This window comes from Papio anubis, chromosome 2 (genome assembly GCF_008728515.1).
Source record: "Papio anubis isolate 15944 chromosome 2, Panubis1.0, whole genome shotgun sequence".
Taxonomy (NCBI): Eukaryota; Metazoa; Chordata; class Mammalia; order Primates; family Cercopithecidae; genus Papio; species Papio anubis.
The window spans coordinates 151395393-151407466 of record NC_044977.1 but is presented as its reverse complement, the minus strand read 5'-3'; the positions used below and the strand labels follow the sequence as shown (position 1 = coordinate 151407466).

At 45.3% G+C, this 12074-nt stretch overlaps 1 protein-coding gene and 1 long non-coding RNA gene across 3 annotated transcripts in view; one reads left to right on the top strand and one right to left on the bottom strand.

The window, feature by feature from the left end:
- CLSTN2 (calsyntenin 2) overlaps positions 1–8569 on the top strand; it is a 172157-nt gene extending 163588 nt beyond the window's left edge. The window contains exons 11-16 of the mRNA XM_031663722.1: positions 3–220; positions 3504–3674; positions 4177–4322; positions 4449–4572; positions 5365–5549; positions 7431–8569. Coding sequence (XP_031519582.1) covers positions 3–220; positions 3504–3674; positions 4177–4322; positions 4449–4572; positions 5365–5549; positions 7431–7634 — 1048 coding nt within the window. The 3' untranslated portion in view covers positions 7635–8569. The remainder of the gene's footprint in view (positions 1–2; positions 221–3503; positions 3675–4176; positions 4323–4448; positions 4573–5364; positions 5550–7430) is intronic.
- Positions 1–12074, bottom strand: part of LOC103882325 — a 146615-nt gene that overhangs the window by 22795 nt on the left and 111746 nt on the right. The window contains exon 6 of one of the 2 annotated variants that reach the window (XR_001900073.3): positions 10814–11491. The exons of the other annotated variant lie outside the window; for it this stretch is intronic. This is a non-coding gene — a long non-coding RNA (uncharacterized LOC103882325). Of the gene's footprint in view, positions 1–10813; positions 11492–12074 lie in introns of those variants that run through there. 2 annotated transcript variants of the gene reach the window in all.

Sequence of the window (12074 nt, the reverse complement as noted above, 5' to 3'; positions counted from 1 at the left end):
AGGTGCTTTGGGGAAGACGTATGCATCAGTATCCCCGAGGTAGACGCCTATGTGATGGTCCTGCAGGCCATCGAGCCCCGGATCACCCTCCGGGGCACAGACCACTTCTGGAGACCTGCTGCTCAGTTTGAAAGTGCCAGGGGAGTGACCCTCTTTCCCGATATCAAGATTGTGAGCACCTTCGCCAAAACTGAGGCCCCCGGGGATGTGAAAACCACAGGTACAGGTGCATTTGAGTTTGTGGGGAGGGTGGACCTTAATTTTTTCATAGCCATGAAAACATACTTCAGAACAACAGCATTGTTCATGTAATGTATACATGGCATAAATGTATACATGGCAGCATAATGTATTACAGCAAAACAGGCAAAGAGCTATAAACAAACGAAAAGAATATGAGGGGAATGAATGGTTTAGCAATGAGGGATATGAGGTTGGAGGGAATGCATTTGTGCTAAATGGTTAAGTGAAAAAAATGCAAGACACAAAGTTACATAGTACTTACAGATAGAATGATCTCAACCATTTAAGAAAAAAAAAAAAATAGAAAAATGCCAAGAAGGACACACACCCTATGCTAACAGGGTTATTCTATGCTAACGGTTATTCTTTGAGAAGCATAGTGAGAGCCAATTTGTTTCTGCTTCCCTTCCATTTCTGCAATTGCAAAAATGTTCTATAGTGGGCATATATTATTCTGATAATCAGAAGAAAAGCTAAAGACATATAAAGAAAAAATATAGCTGCATCCTTATATATACACCATAAAAGTTAGGTCTCATTCAGTAATATTACTGTAAGCACTCAGAAAACTTTTCAGTTGTTATTTCCAACAACTTCATTATTGGAAAGGTTTTTCAGTGAAAGAGGAGTAATTTGAATTATCCACCAAAGGGAAACAGTTACACTGAAAGCTATAATATATGCTGCAGGAGGGGAGGAGAAGAGAAGGAAGGAAACCAGGAAAGGAGCAAGGGAGGGAGGGAAGACAACTTCCCTTTTGTTACTCTGAGGGATGGGGGAAATATAAATTTAAGAAGTGTCCTTTGCTGCCTCTTCCAAGAGAATATTTTCAACTCTCTCCTCCCCCTCCAAAAGCCACTGCTAATGATGTGCTGGTGCCTCTGGTCCTGAGTCCCCGAAGAGCTGCTGTTCTAAGATTTTAACTACCTATTGACTTAAACCACCCTGGTCCCTAGTGAACGGGGTACTCAAGAGACAGCCCTTCTTAGCTCATAAAAAATAGATGGTGTTTTACCACCTGTCCAGGCAGGGCAGTTCCCTAGTCACAGACCAACGTGCATTAGGTTGTGTGATCGTCCCTCTTCCCCTGTTCTCATTTGTGGCTAAAATCAGACAGAAATAAAGAAGAGCCTCTGACTTCAGTGGTTGAGGGCCATGACCCAAGTGTCTGGATTTGCTACATCTGACACCAGCAAACAGGCAATGCAGGGAAGAGCAATTATCTGGGTTCACATTTCATCTTCTGTTTATGAGAGGTACAGGCAGAGCACATAGTCAAGTGTCCAAGGGCTATTATTAGTGCCTTTAAATTTTTACTCCTATTGTTGTTGGAATGGTCATTATTATGGATATCTTAAACAAGTAGGATAATGACATTTGCCACCAGGCCTCAGTGACTGGCTTCAGCATCATCTGCTGCCCCCACTGACACTCTTTATGCTGTCAATACCAAAGACAGGAGGTTCCCCCAACATGCACACACACACACACACACCCCTCCCTCATGGTCTGTTAGTTCACACCTCCGCTTTGCTCTCCGGCTGGAAGGTCCCTTTCCTTCCCTATCCCTTCATTCCTGGCAAATAACTCTGCCTTCAGCACCTCCCCAAGAAGGCTCTCCCACCACCACCATTCTGACACTCCCAACTGCTGGTGCTTCCCTCAGCACACATTTTTTAGCCCTTGGTGGTGGTTTCCTGTTTATTAAACCAGACCAGGAGACCCCGAGGGCTCATCCATGGCCGATTTGCCTCTGGGTCCCTGAACCCAGCACACTCCCTTCTACACAGTGGGAATCCAGGAAACTGCAGGTGGAAGATAATACCCATGGTGAGAGAGCCATGAGAAAATGGCAGCCGTGACACACTCCCTACCTCAGGGAGCTCTCAGTCAGCCACAGTGGGAGGTAGGAACAAGGGCAATATGACCAGACCTGACAAAAAGCCAGCAAAAAGCCTGGAAACTGTGAGAAGGCCATTTGAAATAAAGATGCACATACAGCATTGCTAATTATAGACCCTATCTTAAGCGTATGTTATTGTGCTTTTAGATTTTGCTGATTATATGTGAAACCATTGTGATTGACAAGTATTTAAAAATTAAGATCAAGAAATTATGTATAATAATATATAATATATACCTAGTGAGAGCAAAAATATTTTTGGTATCATTTAAAAACTTAAAAGATAATTATTTAAAATAATCCATCTTTAGTGAATTTTTTTAATTTCTATTTTAATGTTTTATAACACACAAAGTATATTTAGTCCACTTTATAAATAAATAAATATACTTATTTAAATTATCTCTCTTCACAAGTTTTTCAGTAAAGGAGTGCAAGATCAAAACCACTTGAAGACAACTAGCCTATGATCAGTGAGATGGGGATAGTAATAGTACTCCCTTTAACGTCTATTAGGATTATATTTCCACATGCCTGGCACATGGCACATACTTCATAAATACCAATCACCTTCTTAAGATGGGATTTTAATTTAGGACTGCCAAACTCTGCCCGGCATTCAAACACTCACACATTTCTTTGGGAAATTTGGAGTCATACAATTAGACAAGGACAACTTGACTGACCAACATGCTAATGTGCTCCAAGGGGAGCACATTAATTATATTAATTTATCAAATATTGATTATTGGTTATATCATATTGACTTGATTATTAATTAACGATTCAGCTCCATTTGAGCAAGGTTTAGTAATAACTACTCCATGCTCGTTCCTGGGTTAGACACTAAGGATTCAATCATAAAAAGATAGTGCTCCTGCCCTTCAGAATCTCAGGTGGTTGGGGAGACAGACACATTAGGACCACATGGAGAAAGCTATGAGAGCATGGTGGAAGGCCACTTCTCTCTCCCCAAATGAGAGCTATTGCTTATTGAGCACCTACAATGTGCATTGGACACTGTTTTCAATCATCTCAAGACCCTTGCCTTCCTTACAGATGAGGAAACTGAGTGGTAGGTAGTTCCTCTAACACTATGCAGCTTCTCAGTGGCAGAGCTGGTATTCAAATCACATCTTTTGGCTACAGTATTCATGCTCTTCCCACTAATTCATGCTACGCAACCTCAGGGCCGCCTGGACATCTGAGCAGTCGATGTGGTATTTGGGATCACACAGACACTGCTCCTGACCCAGCCTTAACCTGGAGTGCAATAACAGAGGAGGAAGATGATTAGCAAGGACTGTTTTCTGAGCTGTCCTTCATGCCTGCGTTTCCCGTGTCTGTCTTCCTACAGCCCCCAAATCAGAAGTCTTAGAGGAAATGCTTCATAACTTAGATTTCTGTGATATTTTGGTAATTGGAGGGGACTTGGACCCAAGGCAGGAGTGCTTAGAGCTCAACCACAGTGAGCTCCACCAACGACACCTGGACGCCACTAATTCTACTGCAGGCTACTCCATCTACGGTAAGGCCACACTCAACCCCCTTTGCCCCAAGGGTGTCCTCTTAGAATGTCCTTGTCCAGGGAGACATGAGCGAGACTGCACCTGTGAAGGAGCACTGTGAAGCCCCAGGGACCAGTTGGAGATCCTTGGCCTCAAGCATGGATTTCTAGACCCTCCTCTGGCAAGTTACTCAAGCATCTTGGGGACCAGTCCCACATTCCCACTCCTGGGGAATTCTTCTGTAGAAGCTGGGTGGATGCCTTCTCTTACAATGTTTGATCTCAGCAACTGTCACAGCAACATCTGGAAGATTGAGGCAGTCTGTATGGAAAGCTTGTGCATCGGTGTAATTTTGGCCCCTTAGAGTTTCTGCACATTGTCTGCCCAACATATCTTGAGCTCTTACCCTCAACAAATTTACAAGACCCGCGAGGTCTCGTACCACAAGCCCCAGCCTGTCTCCTGTCTTCTCTTCCTCCTCCTTTTCTGCCTTCTGATGACAGGTGTGGTCTCTTGGCACAGGTGTGGGCTCCATGAGCCGTTATGAGCAGGTGCTACATCACATCCGCTACCGCAACTGGCGTCCGGCTTCCCTTGAGGCCCGGCGTTTCCGGATTAAGTGCTCAGAACTCAATGGGCGCTACACTAGCAATGAGTTCAACTTGGAGGTGAGTGGGTCCTGCCATTGTTAGGGAAGCCAAGGCTCACCCATTCCCTCATCATTCATTCAGAACTGCTGTAACTGGCTCACCTGCCACTCCTGGGTCAATAGCACCTCTCCCCACTCTTCCCAGGTCAGCGTCCTCCATGAAGACAGAGTCTCAGATAAGGAGCATGTCAACCACCTGATTGTGCAGCCTCCCTTCCTCCAGTCTGTCCATCATCCTGAGTCCCGGAGTAGCATCCGGCGCAGTTCAGGTAGGGTGCCCAAGAGGAGGGACCCTCAGGACACAGGTGGTCATTGTGACTCAAGACTATCTACTCAACAGACAGTTATGTTGCAGCAAACATAGGTGCCCAGAACTGAGGGAGGGAACCCAGCAATGGAGAAAATGTGCCCTGGTTCTGAGACACTCACACCCTCAATAGGCATTCAATACGTAAACAAGAAGTTACACAACACACATAATAGCAGAGGTCACTACAAAGGGCTGGGACAAAATTTCAGGCCCAACTCAAAACTATGTCCGGTATGAAGCTTTCCATGAGCCCTTAACACACACACACACACACACACACACACACACACACACACACACACACACACGTATGCACCATATTGCAAAGTCCTCTGCCTACATTTCTGTTTGAGCATTTGCCATATTGTGTTACCATCTGGTGGGCACTTGTATCTGTTTCTACTAAACTCTACAGTGCTTGGCTCTGTGGAAATTTCTTTATAATTTGAGGGGTAAAGCCAGGAATAAAAGAGAATTTGCATTTAATGAACACCTATACTGTGCCTATGTGGAAACTTACAGATTAATTTAATTTACACCTAACTATTACTCATAGGATAGGAATTATTATGTCCATTATAGAGGTGATGAAAATGAAGCCCAGACAGGGTAAGGTGCTGCTCTAGAGTTCTACAGCTGGAAAGTGGTAGGGCAGACTTTATCCTATGCATGGATGTTTCATTCATGCTCCCTCACAAGAATGAGCTAGGCCTTTGTTCGCCATGTCATGGGAGTTTCTTCCTTGTTCCAGTGGTCCCAAGCATTGCCACGGTGGTCATCATCATCTCCGTGTGCATGCTTGTGTTTGTCGTGGCCATGGGTGTGTACCGGGTCCGGATCGCCCACCAGCACTTCATCCAGGAAACTGAGGCTGCCAAGGAATCTGAGATGGACTGGGATGATTCTGCGCTGACTATCACAGTCAACCCCATGGAGGTGATCCCCATGCAGGGCTGGGAGTTCTGGGTGGGGCACTTCTCCCTCCACCCAGCTCAACCCTTCCTATGCCTAAAGCCGCCCCATACCCCCGCCTTCTGGAAGCCCTGCCCCATCTAGTCCAGCTCCACTGGTTCTTCCTGCCTCTGAGCTCCTCTAGCCCTCTCAACCTGAACAGACCATACCTTCCCACCAACTACATTCTCTGATTTAAAATGTATTCATTGCTCTTACCCCACAAACAGAACCAGAAATTTTGTTAAGGCAAGCAAACACCACGAGGTGGCTATGCCTCGTTTCCCCCACAGTATTTAGCTCAGAGCTAACTAACCCTTAGGGACTCAGTACTGAAGTTTTGATTAACTAACAGTGCAAATTAGATGGCTTTGCTCCATACTGCCTGAAAAGTTCACTCAAAGGCTTGGAACAGATTAAAAGAAAAATATAGCAGCAATGCCTGCCATTTATTGAGCCTCCATTATGCCAGATACTGTATAGAGTGCTCTATATATACCACCTTATTGAATCTTCCAAAATCCTATAAAATAGGAGTTATCATCTTCATTTACCAAGGTGAAAACCAACTAAGAAAAAAAGTAACATACTCAAATTAACACAGCCAATAGTCAAATTTAAGGATGTCTGATTCTAAAGTCCATATCTTTCCAATTAGCCAACAGCCCCCAGAATCTATCCATGACATCATGCCCTTTGCCCATGGGTTCTGGGTGATGATAGACACAGGCTTAGAAAAGGTAGGGGAAGATGATTATTCCAGCCTGGTCCCAGTTTCCACCTCAGCTGGCCTCACACTCCAATTTCAAAGGCAGTGTGCTGATGTGGCTCAGTTTCACCAAGCATGTGCTGTAGGTAAAGTGCTGAGCTCAGTGCTATACAGACTCCAGAATTTCCACCTTCAAAGAGTTGAGACTGGAGTCTAGAAAACAAGACCACTATACCTGGAGTGGTCTGAGGACAAGGCAAGAGTGTGCCTAACAAGGGCCAACCTTGTGATGTCAAAAGTCAATGAGCTTGAGGAGGAAAAGCCTTCAGGACTGCAACAATTAGGGAAGATTCCTTGGAGGAGGTTGGCCTGGGGGAGGCCTTGAAGAGTGGGTAGGATTTGGGTAGAAGGTAGGAGGTAAAAGACAATTCCCAAGAAGTGTCAGGGGAGGGGGTGGGTAGCCAAGCAAGGAGAAACAACTTTTATGACCTGGTTCATCAACACAGAACATAAATCCAGAAATAAAATTTTGCTGGAATTATCCAAAAGCTGGAGTGAGGGGGAATTGGACTGGAAAGGAAGGGGTACAGCCTGAGGACACAGGCAGAGGGTGAGCAGCAAGCATGGAAAGTGAGGACCAATAAATTTGTCCTTTCCAAAGGAATATTTTTGAGGGGAAGCATAACTGAGTCTTTGCTTAAAATGCCTTCTGCTCCCAGGGACATTGCATGCGCACTTGGAAAAGAGACACAAGATCAAATGCCATCCTCTCACTGAGAAGCAAACACTAAGGCTTGGACAGCTCCATTTAAATAGGCTCCGGAAATGCCTGAAAACAAGCCTTGGCCTGAAAGGTTCGGTAAATGATGGACAGGATTGGCTTCAATGTCCAGCCCATCATTTATACCCAACAGTCTACCCTGAGTTCATGTCTTGGAATTTGCTGCTATTTCAGGCTTTTGCCTTGAACCTTCTAGCTTCCTTTTTATCAGAAGACTTCCCTTCCAGGAAGTCTGTGTCCAGGCTGAAGAGTTTGGCACTAAGAGAAGAAATTCCAAGGGGCCCTAAATGTTTCCTTAATGGATGGAGAAACATAAGCTCCAAAGTGGCCTCTGTTCAGCCCCTGACGAGCACTTCCTTTCTCTCTTGATATCCAGAAGCATGAAGGACCAGGGCACGGGGAAGATGAGACTGAGGGAGAAGAGGAGGAAGAAGCAGAGGAAGACATGAGCTCCAGCAGTGGCTCTGATGACAGCGAAGAGGAGGAGGAGGAGGAGGAAGGGACGGGCAGAGGCAGACATGGGCAGAATGGAGCCAGGCAAGCCCAGCTGGAGTGGGACGACTCCACCCTCCCCTACTAGTGCCCAGAGGTCTGCTGCCTGGCCCACATGTCCCTTTTGTAAACCCTAACCCAATGTATGCCTACGTCTATCATACCTCACCTCTGATGTCTGTGACACGTCTGGGAAGGCCTTCTCCAGCTTCCTGGAGCCCACCCTTTAAGCCTTGGGGACTCCCTGTGTCTCATCCATGGGGAAGTTCCAAGAAGCCCAGCATGGCCATCAGTGGGGACTTCAGGGTAGACTTTGTCCTGTAGCCCCCACTTCTGCCCTAAGCTCCCCAGCATCCTGTCTACCTGTCTGCGGAGTCTGCCTTTGCTTTTTCCTGCAGGGAAGAAGGTCCACCTTTGTGTCACTCACCTCCCCAGGCTCAGAGTCCCCAAGGCCCTGGGGTTCCAACTCACTGTGCGTCTCCTCCACACAGACCAGCAGGTCCTCCTATGCTGACTCCAGGTTGCTTCACACAGGGAGGGTGGTTGGAGCTTCACACACCTAAGGTCTTAGTGCTTAACAGTTTAAAGGAAAGTCCTTGTTGAGGCAGAACTAAGTTCACAGGGAAAGGTACACACATTCTCTCTCTCTCTGTCTATCTATCTAGTTCCCCAGCTTGGAGAGCCTTTCCCTTTGCTTCTTTCTGAGGCCACAGAAGCTTAGAAGAAAAGTCCTAAACCAAGAATAGGTCCTTGGCCACAAACAGGGCCTGATCCCCCATCAGAGCTATCTGAGCCTGCCTGCCTGGGCACCTGCTGCAACCATGCAGCTGCCCTGCCAGGGGCGCTCGCCACACAGAACCGCAGGGCCCAGGAGGCATTCCACACAGGCACTGCCCCAGGCGATAGCCACAAGAAGCCTAGAGCCAGGAAGCAGAAGGAAATGCTAACGAGATCACACACAGGCTTCATGGTGGGTGCGGTGGGGGTGGCTGGGCTCTCCCAGGACAGAGGGGACCCTGAGGTTGGCAAGGCTCTCCTCACTCAGCCTCATGGTCCCTTATCTCCTATTTTACACTATTTTCCCTCTTGAGAAAATACGTGCTTTCCGGATGTATTAGAAATGCATGAGCTCCACCGAGTCTACAATGAAAGTTTGAAATTTAACTGCAAGGAATTAGAAGCATATTTGCAATCATTGCAGCTTCTTCTTTCTTCTGCTCATAAAAGGAGGAACACTTAGATAGAGGGCAAATATATCTGAAAACCTAATTTCTTTCTTTTTTTGATAAGGAAATCTTTTCCATCTCCATCCTAACATGCACAACCTGTGAAGAGAATTGTTTCTATAGTAACTGGTCTGCGATCTTTTGTGGCCAAGAGAATAGCAGGCAAGAATTAGGGCCATGACAGAATTTCCACGAAGCTCTGAGAACATGTTTGTTTCGAATGTCTCAGGTTCCTCTTTGTCCTCATTGTGTACGATCTGTCCCCATCCTTCACTCCTCCCAAAGCTCACACCAATTGGTTTGGCACAGGCACGGAGCTGGTCCCTAGTTAAGTGGCATTTATGTTAACAAAAAAATAGTTCAGAATATCAGCCTTTTTCATTGTGTCATCAAAACAGCTTAAGAAGGGGACTACTGCCAATGTCCTCTAGTCTGACCTCCACCCAGGGAGGACCCATAGCAGGCCTTTTCAACTTTCTGATTCGTGAGAATGACCTTGTGCAGCTTTTCCCACCTCCTAAAGTGTTTTCTGCATCTGTTCCTTCCTTTGGACCTCACAACAAATCCTGTGAAGTAACTGAGACATCTGTTGTTAGACACATTTTTGTGATGAGTAAACTGAGGCTTGGTGATTCTATGTCTTGTTCAGAGTCGTTAAAATGTATAGACAAGCCCAGACTCCCCAGTTCCACTCCTGGTCCAGGATTCTACTTAGGGGTCATAGGTATGCACCTAACAGACACTGCTGCAAACCTACTATGTGCTAAGCATTCTACCAACGGCTGTGAGAAAAAGAAAAGCTGAATAAGATAAGCTCCTCCCCAACAGAGGACTTTATATTTGCAGAGGGGAAATAAACAGGCCTAGAAATCACACAAGAGGCAAATGAAGGGAAAGAGGAGAAGTCACAGGAGAGGAAGGATGTGGTCACAAACTTAACCAGTGCTCTTGTTTTCCCCTTCTTAGGGAAAAATACCAGAAGCTGGGGTTTTGTATTCATTGGATGGAAATAGATATTTCTCCTGGGAATTCTCCCAACCAAATAGCCCTTTTCTATTAGGCTGTGTCTGTACATCCACAAGAGGAAAGTCTGTAGGACTGATTAGTTTTCACGATCCCATTTAAATAAAAAAAAAAAGATTCTTTAGTTGGGCATTTAGGAGCTACTGAATTCTCCCAAAATTGTGGCAGCAAAAAGAACACTTCATATGCTTAAAACCCATTCCTTTTGAATTAGATTTTGATTTTCAATATTTAAGTCTAGTGTTTGTGAGAACGCTTTTCTCTTTGCTCAGTCTTTTTGGTCTGGTTGGGTAAGGAAGGTGCTCCTCATGCTCTCTGGGTGGCTGCCTTATTCATAGTTGAGAGAGCTGTTAGGTAAAATCTTTATATGTTTTGGGGTTTTTTGGTAGGGGGGTAGCAGGTAAAAGTGGCCCATGGCTAGGGCAGCAAAGATGAATAATTTGAGGAAGCATTTGGTTAGTGGACTCATTTGCAGAGAAACAGTGGTGACAACAAATCAGAGCCATTTCCCTCAACTCGGGCTATGTGAGGTCATTCTCTGCATGTCAGCTGCAAAGATCAGGCACTTGAATGAATCCGCTGGGTCAGCAGGCATTGGTCATCTTCGCAACACCCTCTTCCTCACCATGGGTGAGAACAAGACGGGGGTGGTTATATCCCAGTAACAGAAGCTTTGGGAGGTATCCAGGTGAGCAGGGCAATGTGGCTTGCCCTCCCGCAGATATTCTGATCCCAAGGAAAAGGTGTCATTAATCAGTCTGGCATTTTCCACCCTCTGTATGCTGGCATCCAGGAACCAAAACCCCTGAAGGCCTAGACACCCTGTGACCTCTCACTCAGATGTTGGCAGCCAGGCAGATACAGGCTCCTGTCCAGGAGGAACTGCTGACTGGTTTGGCCACAGCCCAGTTCATTGCCTGTCTTGCCAAGTGGACAACCAGATTCTGCCTTCCTGAGCTTGAAAATAGGCTACAACTCTCAGGTGATTCAGATGACATGGAGAAGTTGGAGGAGAAGATTGGAATGGTTAAATCCCAGTGTAGAATGAGTTGCTTCAGTGGAGTAAAGCAACCAGCTAGTTGGTAGCCTGCCTTAAAAAATACTAAACATATATCATACATTTGATCAAATGCTGTAAGCCTAGCCAAGGCCCAAATTCATCTAGATACCAAAAATGTGATTTCAGTGAAATCTCTTTTCATTACCACTTTCTTTTGTTATTGTTTGTTTGTTTGTTTTTTGAGCCGGAGTCTTGCTGCTCTGTCGCCAGGCTAGAGTACAGTGGTGCAATCTCAGCTCACTGCAACCTCCGCCTCCCACGTTCAAGTGATTCTCCTGCCTCTGCCTCCCGAGTAGCTGGGATTACAGGCATCCACCATCATGCCCGGCTAATTTTTGTATTTTTAGCAGAGACAGGGCTTTGCCATGCTGGCCAGGCTGGTCTCAAACTCCTAATCTCAGGTGATCTTTCCACCTCAGCCTCCAAAGTAATGGGATTACAGGAGTGAGCCACTGCACCCACCCCTCATTACCACTTCCTTGAATTTACTCAATCATCCTATCAAGCAGGGTTTAGACCAACATCTTTGCATTTGATAAGGGGTATCCTTTGTACACATGGACCATCCAGTGAGAGGGCTGGGGGTGGTGGGAAGCAATGTCCCCCATTCTTATACGTCAGGTGTCAGCAAACTACCTGTAAAGAGGCAAATAGTAAATATTCTGGGCTTTGTGAGCCATTTGGTACCTGTCACAAGTATAGTCGGCCCTCCATATCTGAGGTTTCCAAATCCATGGATTCAACCCACCTTGAATCAAAAATATTTGGGAAAAAAATGTATAGTTGCAACTGACCTGAACATATTCTTTTTTTCATTATTATTCCTTGAACAATACAGTTTAACAGTATTTACATAGCATTTACACTGTATTAGGTATTATAAGTAACCTAGAGATGATTTGAAGAACACAGGAAGATGTGCATAGGCTATATGCAAATACTATGCATTTGATATAAAGGAATTGAGCATCTGTGGATTTTGGTATCTGAGGGGGTTCTGGAACCAATCTCGTACAGATACTGAGGGATGACTGTACTCAGCTCTGCTGTTGTAGCATGAAAACCAACAATATATACACAAATGAAGGTTTCAACACAACTTTATCTAGGTTCCATAAAACAATTTAAAAACACTAAAAAAGCATGCAGTTTGAATTTATATAATTTTCATGTCATTTTTTTACCCTTTTGACTTACATTTTTAATAATTCAAAAATAT